The sequence below is a fragment of the Sarcophilus harrisii genome, chromosome 2 (assembly GCF_902635505.1).
Source record: "Sarcophilus harrisii chromosome 2, mSarHar1.11, whole genome shotgun sequence".
NCBI classification, from domain to species: Eukaryota; Metazoa; Chordata; class Mammalia; order Dasyuromorphia; family Dasyuridae; genus Sarcophilus; species Sarcophilus harrisii.
In genome coordinates, this window is record NC_045427.1 from 561588468 (window position 1) to 561612232 (window position 23765).

Below are 23765 nucleotides of genomic sequence, written 5' to 3' on the forward strand. Positions count from 1 at the left end.
AAAACAAAACAAAACATAAATAACCCCTCTAGGCTTCCTCCCCAAACCACACTGACATCATCAGGTAATGTCCGAACAGTGACTACCACCACTCTGAAAGTTAGAGGGGTAAACCTATTGGTGGTCATTCTCCTAATACCATAGCATATAAACCTCTAGTTCTTCTACTTAACAATCAGCCAGTCAATTCAATTAGATTTCTAGAAAAGGCATTTACTGAAATGACATAATAACAATAATTACAAAATCTTACTTTGTAAATCTGGGGATTTATCTCTCACAAATATAAGAAGAATCAATGAAGGGAAGAATAAATATAAATTTTCTGTGCAGTGGAGGGGAAGCACATGTGTAGGGAATAAATATTCAAAACAGCTCACAACTCCAGAAACTCAGATTTTCAATAACTTTTAGTCCTCTAGAGGGTTCTCTTGAAGTTTACTACTGGCTATGGCATTACTGCTACTCCACTGAACTGGTTCTTTGTAGTACATGACAGCTCAATGGATAAATCCTCAACTAGGCTAGGTCTAAATGCCTGTCTAAAATGTTACGTTGCTTAACTCTTGGGATACTGCTACCAAAGTGAGTCAAGCAGATTTCTCAGTCACTGGGCTCTTCGTGGGAATATGTATCTGCTGGCTAGATCAGTCTGCTGTAGTCCCTGGAGTGGGTCTTTCATGGGCAGCTGCAGCTTACTCCACTTTCAGCCTCTGGTTCAGCTTTGTGTTACTGGGCTCTCTGCACTTAAGAGCATTATAGTTCTTTGGACAGGAGCAATAAAGGGCTTTTTTCAGCAAGGACCCCTAAGTTTGGCAGAGACTTCCCTTTGATTCTTTCAGAGTCTGGGTTTTGAAGTTTGTCAGCTTTAGGTAGTAAGTGGGAGAAGGCTAGATTATCCTACCTGATAGTTGTTATTCAGAGCAAGTTCATTTAGGAAAGGACTCAGCCTTTACTTCTGGTGATTAACACTTACTTTTCTCATTTTGCTGTTGGGCTTTTATGCAGATAAATGGCAGGGAATTCAGACTCAACAAACATTTATTAAATATCTGCCATACTCTTTTTTTCTGTTGATGATACAAGATTAGTAATACATATCCTCTTTTTTGAGTCACTCAAAGCTTTTTAAGAGAGATAATAACATCCACAAACTATGGCATAATAAGGGACCATGATGCATAAATCTTTGTATCTACCACCATGTGGGGCATATAGTAGATGTTCAACAAAGATAAGTTTGATCGATGGGTCTACATTGTAGATAGAATAATGATTCTCCTTTAACTCTGTTGGATATCTTCCCATAATTGAACAGACAATTTGGTCACAAAACTGCCTTTTTATTTTTTGTAAATAATTGCTCATGCTTTCATCTGAAAATAGCAAATAGACTCATTTTGCACAAATCAGAGTAATTTAAGTTCAGAATAATTAGTACCCTCAGAAAGTCTGCTTGGAATTGCCAGAACATATAAATAATATCATTTTCAAGGGTTTGCTTCTTCTAACAAGAGTGTGGCCTCTCAATCAAAAGAGTAACACACATTTCAAGACAGAAAAATGAGAGCTGGTGTGTGTAGGCTAGTGTGCAGATGTCCTCCCTCTGAATGTCTTGAATATTTTAATGAAGTACTCAAAGAACCAACAAAATCTATTCTTAAAATGAAGTCACAAATCTCACCTGATTGATTGTGAGAAGTTATAAGCTTCATTACTGGGAGAGATTTCAAGGGTTCAGTATAGAAGTCTAGAAAAAGCGTCTTTGCCACTTGATAACTGTCATATCCTCCAGGCATGATTATATATATTTTTATTTATTTTATGTGCATTATATACAGAAGACTTAAGGAGAACTAGATAATAGACAGTGAATTTAAAAACAAAATAGTGTAAAATTAATGTCAGTGTTAAACTCATAATGAGTAGGTCCGGATCTAAGAACAACAAACATTTGAAGTAATAATTGTGAAAAAAAGAACATTGAAAAAAGAATAGGACCTTGGTTTGGTGTGGATGGAACAGTGATAACTGATAAGAAAGTAGAACTTCTCAATTCTTATTTTGCATTTTTTTTCCATTGGAAGTAACAGAACAATTAGAGGAAGTTGATACTCAAGATAAGAAAGAAAATAGTCAGTGTGTGCCTTGTTGTCCTGATGAACTATATCTCTGTTACTGAAAGAATTGACACATATGATTACAGAACATGCCAATAATATTCCACTTTGGAAAGTGGAAGAGAGATTACAAGATTAGACAACTGTCCCTATTTTTAAAAATAAAATAGAACAGAGTTTGCACACTGTACCTGAATGAGCTTTGTTTCCATTCCTTGGAGGGGAGAAATCTATAATGGATACTTAAAGAGATGGTAGTTAAGAATTGGAAGGTATAGGAAAGGAAGCAGTGCGTTCAAAGAACCAGCATGGCTTCATTAAGAACAGGTCAGCCTTAAAGAATTTTGCCTTACCCTATAGGAAAGTAGGAGGGGAAGGACACAGGAAAGGTGGGGGGTAATAGAAGAAAGAGCTTTTGGGGAGAGAGTGATCAGTAGCAAAATATTTTGGAGGAGGCTCAGGATGAAAAGAAAGAGAGAATAGAAAAATGAGGGAACTACAGTTAGTAATAGTAATTAATTAATAGAATTAAAAAGAATTTTGAAGCAAGTTTTTCTGTTGTAAGCCTCATTTATCAAATGTATAGGGAACTGATTCAAATTTATTAAAAAAATAAGAGCCATTCCCCAATTGATAAATGATCAAAAGATATGAACTATGCCCAAAGGACTATATAATTATGCATATCCTTTGATCACTACTAAGCATGAATCCCCAAAGAGATTTTTTTTAAGTAAAAATATTTTTACTTTTAAAATAAAAATATTTATACAAAAATATTTATAGTAGCTCTATTCTCAGGACAAAGAATTGGAAACTGAGGCAATGCCCATCAACTGGGGAATGGCTGAATAAATTTTGATATGTGATTATGATGGAATATTATTGTTTCCAATCATTTCCAAATGATTGGAAGGATGCTTTCAAAAAACCTGGAAAGTCCTTTATGAATTTAAACAAAGTAACATTTTCTATCTACAAAGTGTAGCCATGTTGTGGGTTGATCAGTTGTGAATGATCTTGCTATACATCTTACAGTGCCATACAATGAACCATGACTATTCTGAAGGACTTATAGTGAAAAATGCTATCCATACCTCAAAAAAGAATTGATTGTGTCTGTATACAGATTGAAGTATACTTTTTTAAACTTTATTTTTCTTGAGAGTTTTTTTATGGGGGAGGATTTGAATGTAAGAAATTTTAGTAAGTCTTTGCCATGTCCTTGGAGTATTTTCTGTGATTATAAGGAGTCTCAATGAATGTCATCCAGGTCTCCTTGTATAACTATAACTATAACTATGTGCTTGCACTTATTTGATAAGGTACCCACTGGCACAGGAAAAGCAGGCCTTTTTCCTTGTGCTTGATTTAAGACCTTCCTCTGAGCCTTGGCAGGTGGCTCACCTTTTTCACCTGCAGATTTTACCCTGAAAACCAGATCAGTTCCCCGAATGAAACTAGATAACTTAAGGAATGAATAAATTACTCCCTTTGGGGAAGGGCCTATAACTGAGAAGCTGTTCTGTGCAGGAGTATCATATAATAGAGTTATTATAGTACCATAGTAAGGTAAACATTTTGGACCTTCACCCAGGAAGGGAGGCCTTGCCTGGGATTTGTTTCCCTTTTCATGGTGTACTCTGGCCAGTTGTATGATTTGGAGCTTCCCCAGCCAGAAAGCTCAGGAGTTGATATTTTCCAAACTGGTAATTATATGTTACCTGTCTGTCTGTCTGTCTTTATTACTGTGATAATGATTAAGTTGTGTATTGTTTCTCTATTACAAGTTTCTTTTCTCCTTATGTCTTATTTGAATTAAGGTTCTAAGCAGTAATAAACTTGTATTTATCCCCTTTAAATTTGTGCCTGATGAATGTGAATTCCAAACCTAGATTAATCTTATGGGGAGATCTATGTTTTCTTTTGCAACATGAGTTTTTTGTAAATGTTTGAAATAATTTCACATGTTCCTTCTTATTGGGAGTTGGAGGTGGGGAGAAAGGGAGATAATCTGGAGCTCCAAAGTTTTGAAAACAAATGAAAAATTGTTTTAGATATAACTGGAGAAAATAAAAATATTAAATGTTAAAATATTTTGAAAAAGAAGGAAAAAAGAATAGGTTACTCCAGATTAATCTCATATTCTTTTTTGACTCGATTATTAAACTAGTAGAGAAATGCTCTGAACATGCTTTATCAAAGCTTTGCTTTTTTGACTGGATTATTAAGCTAGTAGAAAAATACTCTGGATATACTTTATCAAAGCTTTGCTAATTTCTAGGCAAACTATTTTATACTCCTCTTGAGAAAAGATGAATAGCTTTGGACTAGGTGAGATTACAATTAGATTGATTTGAGAACTTGATGGATGGTCAGACTCAAAATAATTGTTAGAACCACAGTGTCATTGTTAGAGAAGAACTCGTGGAGTGCCCTAGGGATGTATGCTTGGAACTATGCTATTTCACATTTTTATCAACGATTTAGATGAGGCATACATGGCATGCTTGTCAAATTTGTACCTGATGCAAAGCTACTAAGGATAACTAACACACCAGACAATAGAATCTTGATCAAAAAAGATCTTGACAGGCTTAGGGCATTGAGCTGAATCTAACAAGGGAAAACTAAATAGAAATAAATGTAAAGTCTTGGTACAAAAAATTAACTTTAAGTATAATATAGAGAAGGCATAGTTTGTGATTTGTCTTGAAAGAGAGCTAGGGATTTTAGTGTACTCAAAGCTCAATATGTATTAACAATGTGATTTGATAATTAAAAAATATTAATCTTGGGCTATATTAAGAAAGCAAAAATTTTTGCAATACTATTCAGTATTCAGTAACTGTTCAGTTATCATCTACATTTATCTCTTCCACATTGTTGGGGTCAAGGGTATGGTGCCTCCAGGATCTGGAAAATCACATAAATTTTTTGTGTGAGAAGTCTGAATTATTATGATATTAAAAGATGAGATAGATTGATTGTATAATGTAAAACATATATTTTATGGATTTCCAATTTTCTAAACCTTCTTTGTCATTTGCTTGATTTTGCATGTCATCTGCGTTTTCCACAAAACATCCCCAAAATTCCCATTTAATTTTTTTTTTAAACTGTGATATACCAAAACCACAATGGTGAAAGTCATAATGTGGAAGGGATAATTGTAGAATGTTGACTTCAGTTTTGTTTGTAACAGATTCAGAAAAACCATTAATTTTCTAGGGTGTCCAAAGTAGTTAACTAGGATGGCTAAGAGTCCTAAAGTCTGTCATATGTGGAGTAGTGTAAAGAACTGGGCATGTTTAGCCTCAAGAAGACAGGATTAGGAGGGAAAGGAGGAAGGATGATGGCTGTCTTCAAGTATTTGAAGACATGTTTTCCGTAGGAGGAATTAGATCTGTTCTTGTCACGGAACAAATGTGTCACTCCAAAAACAATGATTAGAAGTTGCAATGGGACAAATTTAATTCTAACCTTGGGAAAACCTTCCTAAAACTTAAAATTGCCCAAAGATGGGAGAGACCATAAGGCTAGTTTCCTGTCCTTAAAGGTATTCAAACAGAAACTGGATGATTACTTATTTGATATATTATATTGAAGATTCCTTGCATTCATGATTTAGATTAGATGGCTGCTAAGGTCTCTTCCTATTCTCAAATTCTATGATTCTGGGTATATTTTATTTATACTTGCATATAAATGTGTTGTTTCTCCCAGCAGAATGTAAGCTCTCTGAGCATGGGGGTCATTTCATTTTTACTTTTGTATTCTCTTACACTTAGCATGGGGCCCAGGAAACAGTAAGCACTTAACACACATTGAATATTTGATTGAATGTCTTTTCTGGCTTTCTCCTTTAGGTGACTTCGGGTGGAAGAGCCAGCTACTATGTATCCTACAGAAGAGAACCCTTTGCCCAGATTAAGCTGCCCAAGTATTCTCTGCCAAAGGTGAGTTGCTATTTTCTCTCAAAAAGCAAAACAAAAACAAAACAGGTTCTATGAGAGTGATTTTTTTTAAATTGTTGCAAGTTTTGTCCCATAGTGATAATGTAAAGCAGAATTTATATTGGGAGCCTGATTTTTTCTGTTTTAGACCTTTTATTTTCACCTTTCAGAATCCACATGCAGTCAGAAGCCTTTAATTTTCCTTGATGGCCCCTTGGTGACATAAATACTAACTGGTTAGATTTTCTTGGAGAAATACCTCATCTTTATGGGAAATAGAGCTTCTTTGAAGTCATCACTCAAGGCCCTAACTTCAATATTGGATATGAACATTATAGAATTTGCTTAACCTTTCTAGGCCTCAATTTTCCAACATGAAGATGGGATATTCTGGGGATGGAGATATTAGATTGTTTGTGTGAAATTGCTCTGAGCTCTTGAAAAGAAAGTCATTGGATTTAAATTAAAAATCTTTGAACAATCAATTCTCATGCATCCTGTTTGTAACTAATTCATATCCTCTTTCCCAAGTCACACTAAGTCCTAGACAGCTAGAGTCAATTAACTGGGAGCATCATATTATCAGGCAAAAAACTAGGAATATATATGTTTAGGTTTGTGGAGATGGGCTTCAGTTTCTCTGCCTGCATTCAAAGCTAGTTTAAATGTGTTTTGAATTAACCTTTCTTTTGTCAGCGTGGGCAGTTGAAATTTGACTACATTTCCAACACTGGAATGCTAATTTTCTAGCATGTTTTTGCCCTTTTGGGGAGGGTATAATTGCATATTTCTCTATTCAGAATCACAGAACCATAGAGTTGGAAAGGATCTCAGTGGATCCCTGGTTCAATGAATACCCTAAAAAGTTCTTCACTACAGCATGTCCAAAAACTGGTTATCTAGACTCTGCATGAAAAATTCCAATAAGAGGAATCCTTTATTTCCCGAGGCATCCCATTTTACTTTGAGACAGATCTAATTATCAAGAAGTTTTGCTTATCACAAGCCTAAATGTGCCTCTTTGAATCTATCATTCCTTATTTCCACTTGTGTTCTCTTGGACCAAGCCAAGAATAATTTTGTTAGGGGAAAGCCTTTCAAGTATTTGCAGACAAAAAAATCATATTTAGTATGTTTTTTGTTTTAGGATAATTATACCCAAGTCTTTAACTTCATGTGAAATGAACTAAAGTTCCTTTACCATTTTGATTGCTTCTCTCTGACACTCTTCATTTTATTCATGTTTTGTGATACCCATAACTAATAATATTTTAGGTATGGTCTGATTGTGGTAAATTACAGAGAGTATAATTTTCTTTTTTTTTTTATTTAATAGCCTTTTATTTACAGGATATATACATGGGTAACTTTACAGCAGAGTATAATTTTCTTAATGCTAGGATCTAGATCTTTCTTAATGCAAGTCTAAATTTGCAATAGATTTTATGCTCACCATATTCCACTGTTGACTCATATTGAGTTTGTAGCCTACTGGTCTTTTTTTCAGGGTGCTATCTAACTGTCTTCTCCATCTTCTTTGTATGAAATTAAATTTATGAATTTAGATATGTCTACTTGTATTCATATTAAGTTTTATCTCATTATATTCAGCTCAATCTTCCAGTCCATCAAAACAATTTTAGAACCAGTTGTTCAGTAGTTCAGTTATGTCCAATTCTTTGTGATCCCATGAACCATGGCACATCAGGGCTTTATAATTTCTACTATCATTTAGTCTATCCAAGTTCATGTACATTGCTTCCATGACACTACCTATTCATTTTATCCTCTGATTTTTCTTTTGTCTCAAATCTTTTCCAACATCGGTTTTTCTGTTGAGTCCCTCTTCTCATTATGTGGCCAAAATATTAAAGCATCAGCATCAGTATTTGACCTGCCAGTGAATAGACTGAATTATTTTTTAAGTATTGACTGATTTGATCTCCTTGCTATCCAAAGGACTCCCAAAAGTCTTCTCCAGCAGCACAATTTTAAAGTATCGATTATATAGTGCTTAGTTTTCCTTATAAGAAAGTCATTTATTGCTACTGGAAAAACCATGGTTTTAATCATGTGGATCTTTGTCAGTAAAGTGATATCTGTTTTTTAGTATGCAGTCCAAATTTACCATGGCTTTCTTCCAAGAAATGTCATGCATTGTATTAGATGTTCCTGCCAGCTTTGTATCATATTAATTTAATACACGTACCATCTATGTTTTTGCTCAAGTAATTGGTAAAACATTAATGATCATCACAAGGCTGAGTAGAGATCCCTGGGATATGCTACTGGAGAATTCCTGACACACTGATACTAAGTACTCTGTGATTCTGGTCATTTGACTAGTTTTAAATCCATTTAATTCTATTATCATCTAATTCACACCTCTGTTTTTCAGAAAATAACATGCTGTCATTTATCCAATATTTTGCAAAAATCTAGCTCAATTATACAAGTTTAGTAAACCTATGAAAAAAGGTAATAATAGTAGACTGATATGACCTATTCATGACAGAACTATCATGGCTTTTGGAGTTCACTGCTTCCTTTAGCAGATGTTCACTTAACATATTTAAATAGTTTCTAAACTTGTTAAACATTAACAAGTAGGAAGAGACAGAACTTAAAGTATTATGGCAAAGGTACTAGACCAAGCATCTGGAATCTTGATTTCTAATCCTAGCTCATTGTGTAACATTGGGAAAAATCACTTAATTTTTCTCTTCCAAAATTAGATGAATTTGTGTTTTCCATGCCTAATGGTCAGTGTCTTTATGGTTTCATAGCATTATAATGAGCACAAACTGCATTTAATATCATCGCCTATGATAACAAAGTCAGAGATAATCTCTGGATACCCCTAAAACCACCTTAGGGCTGATTTTGGAATGTAGTGGGAATGTAGTGAGAATAAGGTAGTGGATGGAACTCCATTCTAGAATTGGGTGTACTGAGTTGCATTCTTGCCTTTGCCAGTAATGTTTAGGAACTTAGGCAAATTATTTCTCCTGTCTGGATTTTAATATCTCTATTTGCAGAATAAAAGAGCTGAACTAAATGATATTCAAGATACTTTGAAAATTGTAATTTTTACTATTTTATTAACTAAGGAAGAAAAAATTCAGTAGATTTATGGTTGAAAAGAACCTTATGGGCTATTGAGTCTAACCCCTTTATTCTAAAAATGAGGAAGCTGTGACACAGATATTGTGACTTGTCCACAATTATATAGCTAGTAAGCATCTGGGCCAGGATTTGAACTTGGATCTTCCTGATTCCAAATCTAGTATATTATCTAGTATATAGTTAGAAGAGCCAAAAATATCCATTATAGGAGAAATCAGAAGAAAAAAAGAGAAGCTGTTCTACAGAACATGAGGGTTTCTGTATGTTTTTCTGAGGGAAATGGGCCGACTATATTTCTCTAAACTAAAACATGGTGCTAATATAGTATCTATTGGAAGGGGATTTTAAATTTGATTTTAATCTTATTTGTTTATTTTTAGTGGAGAACAAATGAATTCCTTATGTGGACTTGAGCTCTGGTTTGAGGTGAGATGAGATCTAGAATTGATTATAACATTGGGGCAGTCCATTAAGGATCAGCAATCCTGTGGATTTATTCTTTATTCTTATTTATCCTTAAGCAGCACTGTCTGCTGGGCTCCTTTTCAGAGCTACATCAAAAGCTGTCTCTCATTAACATGACAGCTGCTGGGAAAATCACTGTCTGCTTATTGATCCCCTTTATTAGATCCGGAGAGGGAACTATCTGGATGGCTCTTTCTATTGCTTAGAAAGGGATATGGTTTAGCATCGAGTTGTTATTGTAGGGACCTGTTGTGATCTTTCTTTTTAATTTTTTAAATAGAAAGACAATACAACATAAAAGCATCACTCTTTGACTACACTTACAATCATTTTCCATATGTGTAAAGGGGGGTAAATTTAATTATTGGAACAGAGAAAAGACAGTGGGCCAAGGGTCTGGGGACCTGACTACTGGACTTGGCTCTACTATAAATTCAGATGGTTTTGTGCAGGTCACCTCATGTGCCAGAAGGATTTTCCTTCTGGATGAATTGAGAGCAATCAATCAGTTGATACCTAAAGTCCCTTATAGCTTTAACTTGCTTTGATTCCATGATTATGTGATCTCAACTGAATCTGCCTTCTGGGGGTGGGGGTAGAGCTTGAGCTTTGGGGTGTCTTTGTACTGACTTGAAATGAATATCACAACACTAAAAGCTACTGATACCCTCCAGGGTATTCTAATTCTAATAATTGCCTGAACTCAATGCAGAACACAGGCAAGACATCAGCCCAAGGCACCATTTGCTCATTCTAAACCCCCCCCCCCCCTTGGCCAAATAAACCATATGCCTTGGGAAAGAATAAACCTATCCAAGGAAATATCATACCCAAAAGCAACAACAATAACTTGAATCAATACATCATCTTTCTTCCAAGTAGTTCAAATAAAGCTCACATCTCAGCTTGGCTTTGAGCATGGCCTAAGTCTCATCGTGACCTGAGGACTTCATGAGACTTTCCAGTATCCTCCTGTGTCATCAAGGCAATTGTTTTTTTTGTTTTTTTTAATAAAAAGTGGAAAATAAAATCTTTCCCGGGAGTTTTAATTTTTTCAGTTAATTTATAGTTTTTTAAGCTAAAACAGTACAGAATACTAATTTTGTAAGATATATGTAAGTTTTTAAATAATCATGATAAATTATAGGAAGAGTTAGAAAAAGCTGTACTCATAGAATTCCATGAAATATGCCACATATCCTAATACTTGGGGTTTTAAATAATAGAAAAACACTTTAAATTTATTTCCAAAATACTGTTGAGATCAAGATGATATTCATTTTGATGTCATAGGAATGTAACTTAGAAAAAAAATCACAAAAAAGTGCTTGTTTCCTTAAAAATCACTGAGCAAGAGAAAAGTAATATTCATCTTAAAATGATTTTATGTTGTGGTGTTTAAAAAGTTTGAGAGATATAGTTTCTGATGATTTAATCATTTAATTAATGATTCCAGAAGGTTTATTAATAAAAGGTCAGTAGCACTCTTGAATGCCAAAGACTCCTCATAGTGGTAGGCTTACAGTTTATGTGATCTTGAAGAGTAGGAGTTCCTGAAGGTGGCAAACAATTCTAATGGGGCAATAATTGATGAAAAAATGAATATCACAATGAGAAGCTGAGGTAAATTCTAATGAGACCCTTGAGTGATTTGGATCACTCAAATATTATCAATTTCATATAATCTATCTGACAAAAGGGAAGATACATATTTTCTCAGACTTACCTGAGCAAACACAATGATCAGGAATGCAACCATTAGCTTAAATTTAGATTTTTTTTTTTTTTATTATTGTCTAATGTCTTAGATCTCAGCCATTTTGGTTGAAGACATGTTTGGTAAAGATTTCCCAATTTGGTTAATTTCTGGATGTATAAGGAGAAAAGGGGAAATCCTTGATCCTAATTCATAATTGATGATTAATACAAGAGAGAAATAATCATGTCACTCAGAGTACAATTCTATAAAATATCTTTTTTTTTTAAATTAAAGCTTTTTTTTTTTTTTTTTTTTTCTGAGGCAATTGGGGTTAAGTGACTTGCCTAGGGCCACATAGCTAAGAACTGTTAAGTGTCCAAGGCCAAATTTGAACTCGGGTTCTCCTGACTTCAGGATGGTACTCTATCCACTGTACCACCTAGCTGCCCCTTATTAAAGCTTTTTATTTACAAAACATATGCATGAGTACTTTTTCAATAATGAGCCTTGCAAAACTTTCTTTTCCAAATTATTCCCCCTTTCCCCTTCTTACCCTAGATAGCATGTCTAATACATGTTAAATATGTTAATATATGTTAAATCCAAAATATGTATACATATTTATACAGTTATCTAGCTGCCCAAGAAAAATCGAATTTAGAAAGAAAAAAAAAACCTAAGAAGGAAAATAAAATGCAAGCAAACATCAACAGAAAGCATGAAAATGATATGTTGTGGTCCACACTCACTTCCTACGCTACTCTCTCTGGGTGTAGAAAGCTCTCTTCATCACTGAACAAGTGAAACTGATTTGAATCATCTCATTGTTGAAGAGAGCCACATCCATCAGAATTGATCATCATATAGTTTTATTGTTGCTGTGTATGTCCTGGTTCTGCTCATTGCACTTAGTATCAGTTCATGTAAGTCTCTTCAGGTTTCTCTGAAATCATCCTGCTGGTCGTTTCTTATTGAAAAAAATATTCCATAACATTCATATGCCATAATTTATTCAGCCATTCTCCAATTGATGAGTATCCTCTCACTTTCCAGTTTCTGTCCACTACAAAGAGGGCTGCCACAAACATATTTGCACATACAGGTCCCTTTAAAATCCCTTTGGAATATAAGCACAATAGTAACACTGTTGGATCAAAGGATATGCACAGTTTGATAACTTTTTGAGCAAAATTCCAGATTGCTCTCCAGAATGGCTGGATCTGTTCACAGTTCCACCAACAATGTATCAGTGTCCCAGTTTTCCTGCATCCCCTCCAACATTCATCATTATCTTTTCCTGTCATTTTAGCCATCTTAGGAATGGATGATGGATTTTATCAAATGCTTTTTCTGCATCTATTGAGATAATCATATGTTTTTTGTTAATTTCGTTATTGATATAGTTAATTATGCTAATAGTTTTCCTCCTATTGAACCACTCCCTCATTCCTGGTATAAGTCCTACTTGGTCATAGTGTATTATCTTGGGGATGATTTTCTGTAATCTCTTTGCTAATATTTTATTTAAGATTTTTGCATCAATATTCATTAGGGAGATTAGTCTATAATTTTCTTTCTCTTTTTTCATCCTACCTGGTTTAAGTATCAATACCATGTCTGTGTCATAAAAAGAATTTGGCAGGAGTCCTTCATTCTCTATTTTTTAAAATAGTTTATATAGTATTGGAGTTAATTGTTCTTTAAAATTGCTCTTTGGTAGAATTCACATATAAATCCATCCAGTCCTGGGGATTTTTTCTTAGGGAGTTGATTAATAGTTTGTTCTATTTCTTTTTCTAAAATGGGACTATTTAAGTAATATATTTCCTCTTCTGATAATCTGGGCAATCTATATTTTTGTAGGTATTCCTCCATATCACTTAGGTTATCAAATTTATTTGCATAAAGTTGGGCAGAATAACTCCTAATTATTACTCTAATTTCCTCTTCATTGGTGGAAAGTTCTCCCTTTTCATTTTTGAGAATAACAATTTGATTTTCCTCTTTCCTTTTTCTAATCATATTAACTAAAGTTTTATCTATTTTGTTGGTTTTTTCATAAAACCAACTTTTAGTTTTATTTATTAATTAAATAGCTTTTTTTTTTTACTTTCAATTTTATTGATCTCTCCTTTTATTTTTAGAATTTCAAGTTTGGTATTTGTTTTTTGGGGGGGTTTAATTTCTTTTTTTCCCTAGCTTTTTTAGTTGCAAATCCAATTCATTGATTTTCTCTTTATTTTATGCAAGTAAGCATCTAGAGATATAAAATTTTCCCTTATTATCTCTTTGAATGCATCCCACAAATTTTGCTATGTTGTCTCATTATTGTCATTCTCTTGGATTTAAATATTAATTGTATCTATGATTTGCTGTTTCACCTATTCATTCTTTAGGGTGAGATTATTTAGTTTCCAATTACTTTTTGCTCTATTCTGGCCTTATAGTGTATGTGATTTTTATTACATCATGATCTGAAAAAAATGTATTTACTATTTCTGCCTCTCTGCATTTGATTTTGAGGTTTTTATGCCCTAACACATAGTCAATTTTTGTATAAATTCCATGAACCACTGAGAAAAAAAGTAAACATATTTCTTTCTCCATTTAATTTTCTCCAAAGATCTATCATACCTAATTTTTCTAACATTTTGTTAGCGTATTCCTTAACTTATTTATTTTACCTGGTTCTGAGAGAGCAAGTTTGAGATCCCCCACTAGTATAGTTTTGCTGTCTATTTCTTCTTGCATCCCTCTTAACTTCTCCTCTAGGGATTTCCATGCTATACCACTTGGTGCATATATATTTAGTACTGATATTGCTTCATCATTTATGGTACACTTTGGTAAAATATAGTTCCCTTCCTTATCGCTTTTAATTAGATCTATCTTTGCCTTTACTTGATCTGAGATCAGGATTGCTATCCCTGCTATTTTTTCCTCACCTGAAGCATAATATATTTGCTCCAGCACTTTACCTTCATTCTGTATGTTATCACTATTCTTTAAATGTGTTTCTTGTATAGAGCATATTGTAGGTTTCTGGCTTTTAATTTAGTCTACTATCTGCTTCCCTTTTGTGGGGGAGTTCATCTCATTCACATTCACAGTTAAAATAACTAATTCTGCATTTCCTGCTATCTTATTTATCCTAGGTTATGCTTTTCTCTTTCCTATCCACCTTTCCTCCTTCCCAGTATTTTGTTTTCGATGACCACCTCTCTCATACAGTCCTCCCCCTTTAGAGCTTCTTCCCCCTTTTTACACCTTTCTCCTAATTCTTCTGTTTTCTCTTCTATTAGTTTTTTCCCTTTCTTTCCCCCCTTTCTCTCCTACTTCCCTATAAGGTGAGACAAGTTTCTTTATGATGCCATATGTCTGATATTCTCTCTTAGAGCTAAATTTGATAAGAGTAAGATTCACACAATGCTCATCCTCCTCTGTTCCTTCCCTCAATTATAATAGGTTTTCTTTATCTCTTAGTGAGATGTAATTTCTCTTATTTTACCTCCTTTTCCCTCTTCTTCCAGTATGATCCCCTTTCCACCTCTAGTTTCTTTTTCATTATCATAATAAAATCAAATTATACCTACATTCTCTAAGTATTCCCATAACAGAAATATAGTTTTCAAGAGTTCTTTCCTTTTTACCTTTTTATGCTTCTCTTGAGTTCTGTGTAAACAATTTTTTTGTTTAGTTCTGGTCTTTTCATTAGAAATAGGTGAAATTCACCTTTATAATTTAATGTCCATCTTCTTCCCTAAAAGATAATGCTCATTTTACCTGGATAGTTTATTCCAGGCTGTAATCCCAGTTCCTTTGCTTTTCAGAATATCAGATTCCAGGCCCTTCGATCCTTTAAAGTGGAAGCTGCTAAGTCCTGGATAATTCCTATTGTGGCTTCTGAGTACTTAAATTCTTTCTTTTTGGCTCCTTGCAAATCTTTTTCTTGGTACTATAGTTCTGAAATTTAGCCACAATATTCTGTGAAGATTTAATTTTGGGGTCTCTTTCAGGAGGTAATGGGTGGATTCTTTTATCTTCTGATTATAAAATATCAGATCAGTTTTCTTTTATCATTTCCTGTAAGATAATGTTTAGGTATTTTTTTTCATCATGGCTTTCAGGAAGCCCAATAATCCTTAGATTGTTTCTCCTAGATCTGTTTTCCAGGTCCATTGTTTATCGTAGGAGATATTTCATATTTTCTTCTATTAATTAATTTATTTGTTTTTGTTTGATGGATTTTTGAAGTCTTCTTGCATCATTAATTTCCATTTGTTCAATTTTAATTTTTAGTGTATTATTTTCTTTTGTTACCTTTTTTAGCTCCTTTTGTAATTGACCAATTAAATTTTTCTGTTCATTGCATTCTTTTTCCATTTTTCCATTCTTGTTGCAATGATCTCATTTCATTTACCCATTTTTCTTCTCTCTTTTAAGATCCTTTATGCAATCTTTGAAAAAAGCCTTGTGAAATGTGGATCAGCTCATGTCTCTCTTTGGGGCTTCTTCTAAAGTTGCTTTGCCTTTATGAATCTCAGGATTTGAGGTCTCTTATTCTCTCTCTCCATAAAAGTTGTTTATGGTGAGAGTTCTTTTTTGTTTTTTTAATTCATTTTTTTTAAGGCTTGAGATCTGTTCAATGCAAAGGAGCACAGCTGCTTTAATTTGCCCTGAGGCAGTTCTGCTGATTGATTTCCAGTGCTGGGTAATGGTGGCTAGGTCTGGCATTTTTCCGGGGCTCCCATGGTTTACAATTTACTTTGAGTAGCATATCTGCCAAACCACCTCTTTGCAACCAGGACAGAAGGGCTTTAAGAGGCTTACAGAAGATTCTCATATGTGTGAAAACTACAACACTCTCACTCTGCCCCAGCTCCTTGTCCTGTCTCCCTGTGCTGGGGTCTGGGCTTGGCAGACTGTCTCCCTGCCCGATTGAACTGGACCTATTCTGAAGTTCTTCTAAGATATCCTCTTCTAGAAATATGTTGTACTCCAAATATTTGTGGGTTCTTTGACTCCAAGACCAGTTTAGAGGCTTAATCTACTGTTGATTTGAGAGAAGGTTAGAGTAGGTTATAGAGAGTTGTGTTTGCTCTCTTCCATCTTGGCTCCGCTGCCCTATATATGTCTAGAATATCTTCTTAAATCAACCAAACAGTAAAAATTAAGACTTCTTCTTTTTCCATAAATAATTTTATTGTAAACTTAGATGACTTTCCCCCTTCTGGATTTTATTTATTTATTTTTTCTTTAAGAATCATATTGGGAGAGAAAAATCTGAATAAAAAGGAGAAACCATGAAAGAGAAAAAAAGGGAACTTAGCATGTGTTGCTTTACATTAAGTCTCCAAAGTTCTCTTTCTGAATGCAAATGGTATCTTCTGTCCAAAATTTGTTGGATCATTGAACTACTAAGAACAAATTCTTTCATAATTGATCATTGCACAATCTCATTGGTACTGAGTGTACTTGTTTCTCCAAACATCAGTTCATGTAAATATTTCCAGGTCTTTTTAAAATCAGCTTGTTATTCATTTTTTATAAAAAAATAATTTCCCATTAACTTTGTATACTATAACTTATTCAGCCATTCCCTAATTGTTGGGAACCTATTCATTTTCCAATTTATTGCCACCACAAAAAGAGATGCTACAAACATTTTTGCACATATGATTCTTTTTTCTTCCTTTATGATTTCTTTAGGATATAGACCCAGTAGTAGCTCTACTAGATCAAAGGGTATGCACAGTTTATAGCCCTGTGTGCATAGTTCCAAATTATTCTTGAGAATGGTTGGTTCATTTCACAGCTCCACCCACAATGCATTAGTGTCCTAGTTTTCCCACATCCCTTCCAACATTTATCATTATCTTTTCTTGTCATCTTAATCAATCTGAGAAGTGTGAAGTGATACCTCAGAGTTGTTTTAATTGCATTTCTCTAATCAATAGTGATCTAGAGCATTTTTTTCATATAACTTTAGATGGCTTTAATATTGTGATCTGAAAATTGTCTGTTTATATCCTTTGATGATTTATCAGTTGAGGAATGACTTGTAGCCTTATAAATTTGATACAGTTATTTATATAGTTTAGAAATGGAGCTTTTATCAGAAACACTGACTGTGGAAATTTTTTTCAACTTTGTACCTGACTTTTAATCTTGTTTGTATTGGTTTTGTTTGTGCAAAACCTTTTTAATTTAATGTAATCAAACCTGCCCAAAAGTTTGAGCTTATTTTAGTATAAGATGTGAAATATAGGTTTATGTCAAGTTTGACATATTATTTTCCAGTTTTCCCAGCGATTTTTGTCAGATAGTGAGTTCTTACCTCAGAAGCTGGAGTTTTGGGGTTGTCAAATACTCGATTGCTACAGTCAATGATTATTTTGTCATATGTATTTAACCTATTCAACTGATCCACCACTCTATTTCTTAGCCAGTTACCAAATATTTTGATAACTGTTGCTTCATAATATAGTTTTAGGTCTGGTACTGCTAGGCTACCATTCTTTATATATTTTTTTCATTAATTCTTTAGATAGTCTTGCACTTTTGTTCTGCCAGATGAATTGGTTTTTTTTTTGGGCAGTTTGATTGGTATGGTACTAAACAAGTAGATCAATTTATATGGAATTATAATTTTTTATATTAGCTCAATACTCATGAACAATTGATAATTTTCAATTATTTAGATCAGATTTTGTATGAGGTATTTTATAATTGTGTTCATATAGTTCTTGGGTTTGTCCTGGCAGGTAGATACCCAAATATTTTATTTTGTCTATAGTTATTTTAAATGGAATTTCTCTTTCCATCTCTTGTTGCTGGGCTTTGTTAGTAATATGTAGAAATACTGATGATTTATGTGGATTTATTTTAGATCCTGAAACTTTGCTAAAGCTGTTAATTGTTTCGAGTAGGTTTTTGGATGATTCTCTAAGTATATCTTATCATTGTTGTAAGCCTTTTATTTAAAAGAAGGCATATGTGACATTTTCATGTTAATGTCACCAATTTATTATTTCTTGGGACCTCAGGAAGATTCATATTTCTTAAAATAGATACTGCTTGGGCTGAAGGTCCTGCTAAGACAGTGTCAGATTTCTCCAATTTATTTTGCACATCAGTTTGAGTAACAATTATATTTATGTTGGTCTCCAAAACCATTACCTCCATCAACATTTCTGTCAGAATATCATGCACTTTGTTAACATGGAAAATGAAATCCAGTTCACAGACATTTTCAAAGCACTTATTTAGAGTCTCCATGAATACTTGTATCAGGTCTAAAATGCCATGTTCACTTTCTGAAAAATCCCCAAAGAAGACAAAATAGAATGTGGCATAATGTCTTTAAATCAGTTTGTTGTCAGAGCTACCCATTAGGAAGCCTCCTTCTAGGAAATTACACATATTTTCATCTTATTTAGACACCAAATGGAAAATTTCCCTGATGATTTGTTGTTGTGTATTTTTACTGTGCTAGATGGCATAATGGATAGAGTACTGGGTCTGGAATCAGGAAAACTCTTCTTCCTGAATTCAAAGCCAGTCTCATAAACACTTAGTAGTTGTGTGAACCAGGGCAAGTCATTTCAATCTATTTGCCTCAGTGTCCTCATTTGGAAAAATGAGCCAGAGAAGGAAATGGCAAATTATTTCTTTGTCAAGAAAATCCCAAATAGGGTCATGAAGAGTCGAACATGATTGTAAATGACTGAACAAAATCTTCTTTATAGGGTTAGTAAAAGTGGGAGAATTGAAGTTTCCCTTGATTGTTGAAGATGAAGATCATTGCCTTGAGCATGGTGGAGCTCCCAGAAGGGGTAAGGTTTAGGAGGAGAAAGGGTATGACCAGGTTGGTGTTGTCTCCCTGGAGGTTAGCCCTGGAGCCTGCTCAGCCCTCCTTTTCTGCTAGGGTGGGCTGCAATAGAGGGAGGACTCTAAAACTCTGGGAGTTTTTAAATTATATCAGGAAAGAATAGAAATCCAGTCTATTATTAGTGTTTTTCTTTTTAAATAAAGCAAGGAACCAGGATATTGAGGATTTTTTTTGAAGAAATATCTTTATTTCAAACTTAGTTTGTCTCCTGAGGTACTCATGTATCATCCAAGTCCTATTAAATATCTCACACTAGATATTTTGTAGACATCTGAAACTCGGCATGTCCAGGACAGAACTGAAGATATAGAATGAGATTCATTTTAAAAAAATTGGCCATTGTAAGAATTTATTTTGCCTGATTATAGATATTTGTTCCAGATATCTTTTTTGTCCTTTTTGTTTTCTTTTTAAGAAAAAATGAGAGAAAAATTCTTTTTCATTGAAAATAGTAAAATAAAAAAGATATCAAAATAATTTTATCTATGTATGTCACCCATGTATCACTTTTCTTACATATATAGATAAAAGATAAGTAAACCTGAAGATTGGATGTTGCTATTTATAGAAATAAGGAAGTTTAGAAGAGGAGAAAAGGCGAAACTTTCATATATATTCATATTAATTAACATTATTAGTATACCAATAACTAGCATTTATGTAGTGCTTTATGGTTTACATAATACAGTAGCCACAAGGAGTACTACATATTGAAAGTCAAAAACCAACATTATTTTAGTGTGGGAGCAAGAACTAATAATTGGACAAATTTAGCCTGATTTAGATGGCAGTATATGAACCCTCAAAGGAAATAGGGCTTCCAATAAATAGGAACCCTGTTATATGTGACGGAAATGTACATGCCCTTTCACAGTGGGCGATAATGATTTAAATTAGTCACAGAGTCTGTAATCTTGATTCATAGAACTGGCCACTGGGAAGTACTGAATAGACAAGAATTTATTAATTGAGTTTTACTTTGTTTTACCATTCCACAAAGTTTCTACTATTGTCCAACCCTCAAATTCCAATACTATTCACTTCAAACAGCATGATGTTAGGGAAATGATATTAGTCTTGACATCAGAAAATCTGACCTTGGTTCATAGTTCTCTGAGAAATAGTTGTGTGTTTTGGAGTCAGCTACTTATTCTGAATTTTAATATTCTCTTCTGTAAAATGGGACGAATTAAATTTTGATACCTACCTCACATTGGTGCATTGTGAAGGAGTAAAATAATAGATGCAAAAATATTTTAGAAGCAATAAAACCCTATTTAGATGTCAGCTATTATTGTATTTAACCTTTCCTAACTCATCTTAAGATGCATTTACTTCTGACATGTATTTGAAGCAATGCCTGGAAACTCTGAATTATAGGATATTTTAAAGAAATATAGCTTTATTATTCATTTTGCAATTGCTTCATTTTTATTATGTGTTTGTACTCTTCTTGCTCATGTCCACATTCCCACTGAGATTATAAGCTTCCCTGAAGCAGGATCTAAGACATGGCTTTTTAATCTAGGATCCACGGACTTCTTTGAAAATATATTTCAATAATTCTAATTTTCTTTGTAATCTTATGTATTTGTATCATGCATTTATAAATCTTCTATTGAGAAGGAGGTCCATAGATTTTACCAGACTGACAGAGGGATCCATGACATACAAAAAAGATTTGAATTCATGTTCTAAGAGGTTGCACCTAACACAGAACATCATCACTAAGTTTAATAAAGAGGCATGTGGCTGTGTGTTTTAATGATGATAATTGGAGGTGTATAGGTGGAATGGGCAGAGGAATAAGTTCCATCTTCACTATATGTGATTTCCTTTCCCAAGGCTGTCTTTGTGTTAGTAGTACCATTAACATTCAGGCATTAGACATATATGCATCCTGCAAAACCCTGTTAAGTGACAACCACCAAAGCCCCTATCACCCATCCTATAGTCATTAAGAAAGGGAAAGGAATCATGACATCTATAATTTATAGTCTCACTTTCACATGAAATTGTTTAACATCACCTATAACTCATACTCCTTATGAACTGTTTCCTGAAGCAGGGTAATTACTTGGAGTCCTGGTGGGCAGAGGAATGGATATGGAGACCTGCAGGATAACAGATCTTCCATTTTCTTTCAACAGGACATGCATATCATCAGCACAGATGAGAGCCAAGTGTTTGCAGCGGTTCAAGAATGGAACCAAAATGATACTTATAACCTCTATATCTCTGACACACGTGGTGTCTACTTTACCTTGGCCCTGGAGAACGTCAAGAGTAGTCGGGGCTTAGAGGGCAATATCATCATTGACCTATATGAGGTATGTGGTCCAGGGTATTCTTTGAAATCATCTGTCTACTTCAGGAGAAGATTTCAGGAGAAATCATTATAAAAAATATTTCAGTCATAAACTGGCCCTTTATCACACATAAAATATCCTTTAATGTCATTGAATGTACATGTTTACCTGAAGCAGAAGGGTCCCAATTAGCTCATAAGATTCAGAACTAGAAGGATCTATAAAAATCATTTCAGTTATTTCTTTGAAAAGAAAATTGGGTATAAAAGAAGTATAAAAGCCTTGCTCAGGGTCTCATGGAGAGTCAATGCTGGAGCTAGGATTTGAACTCAAATTTCTTGATTATAAATCCAGTGCACTACCCTATGCATACACTATGAGTGCTGAAAGCCCTTTAGGAATCTTCCTTGGGGTTTAGGCTGAGATAATAATCCTGTCCATGTGCCTGACATCGTGGAGGTAATCTTGCTGCAGAGATGGGGGCTGCATTGACTGCTCCAGACCTAAAATAGACAGTATTATGACTAAATTTGCTGCAGTCCTGTCCTAGGGCAGGATGGATGAGAATAGATAGAGAGGTAGTTCATAAAGAGAAATGAAAAATGGAGAGAGGAAAACAATTTCTTATCAATTTCCTTTTCTCTCTTCCCTAGGCATATGTTATAACATGCAACTGAAATTGTTGAAAAAAGCCAAGGTTTGGGGATGGTATGATTACTTTGTAGTGCCATAATGCTCAGGAAGAAGTTTGTTGGGGTTTACAGAGGCTAGTTCTAACTCACATTCTCTAACAGTTTCTTCAGTTGTCCAAATAAGAAACACAAAAGGTCAGAGATGTGGTGTTTTTTAGTTATTGGGCCTGGCTTGGTTTTGGGTTATTATGATATTCATTTTTAGATTCCAGAGCCTATTATGTCCTCATCTCTTTTTTGAAACCTGTGGACATAAAAGAGAAAGTTACCTTTGCTATATACTTTTTTGCCTTTAGAATTTCAAGAAGAAAAAAAAAAAGGTAGAAAATATCCCTAAGTAATTTTTAATTCCAGAAATTCAGTTTTATTTGACTGACTCCAATACAACAAACTGAACTCTTACTATGTTTAGAAACCTTGTGCTATGCTTTGCAAAAAGTATTGAAGATGATTAAGGCAAAGTCATTACCCTAATAAGGAGAATCAGATATGCAATTGCAATGAAAGTAAAAATGTCCTTAAGTATAACAGATAGAGCACGACAATAATGATATCCATAAATTCTGATATTTAGATATCAATTTTAAGCAAAGCATTTTGGCAACATTCTCATTTGACACTCATTTGATCTGTGAGACTTGGATGTCTGATCCTATTCACTCCCATTTAACAAATGAAGTGAGACTCTTAGAGGAAGTAACTTGACCATGTTCACACATTTAATAACTCTTAGAGGTAGGAGATAAATTCTTTTCTGATTGTAAGTCTGATTTCCACACACAGACACACACACATTTTATATTGCTAACTTCAAAGAAAGGAGGAAACATGTATCATCATTATCAGTGAGAAGGCTAGGAGAAGGGTATAAATCAGGGAAGGCTTCATGGAAGAAGTAGCACTTGAGATGTTCCTCTCTCCTTGACCCTTCTAACCAGCTAAGTAGGTTTGCTACTCTAAATCACTCATCTTTTAGCGAAGGGAAGTGAGAGGATTGCTTGGTCATTAAGAACAATAAGATGCATTGATCTGAAATAGGGCATGAATCAAAATGATAGATGACTCAAGAAGTGCAATTTCCCCCTCTTTCTTACTAATACATACTTTCTGTCTTTGGTGGGAAAGTATATAGTGTCTCTGAAACTATAAAGTGTGGATAAACACTGAGCTTGCCCAAAATTCTAGCAGTTTATTTAAAACAGTCTCTACCTGATGCAATATTGCTGTAGGAAAATCTCATTTTTTATTCAATTTAATGACTGTCTCTTAAGATTCTGTCTAGCATTTTGGAAAAGGTCAAGAAAAAATAACCTAATTAGAGAGAATAATAATAATAAATAATGACAATAATAATTCATATTTATATAGTACTTTCAAGTTTGTAAAATATATGAAACTAATGAAAGCTTGTACATATCAGCTTGATTTTCAGAACAATCCTATAAGGTAAGTACTAACATTTACCCCTTTTTATGAATGAAGAAATTGAGACTTATGAGAGTGACTT

General features: G+C 34.0%; 1 protein-coding gene and 1 pseudogene across 1 annotated transcript in view; one reads left to right on the top strand and one right to left on the bottom strand.

Moving 5' to 3' along the window:
- SORCS3 (sortilin related VPS10 domain containing receptor 3) overlaps window positions 1-23765 on the top strand; it is a 694786-nt gene that overhangs the window by 547453 nt on the left and 123568 nt on the right. The window contains exons 8-9 of the mRNA XM_031955808.1: window positions 5990-6079; window positions 21408-21587. Of these exons, the coding sequence (XP_031811668.1) occupies window positions 5990-6079; window positions 21408-21587 (270 nt within the window). The remainder of the gene's footprint in view (window positions 1-5989; window positions 6080-21407; window positions 21588-23765) is intronic.
- LOC100934644 lies at window positions 18343-19182 on the bottom strand (annotated as a pseudogene).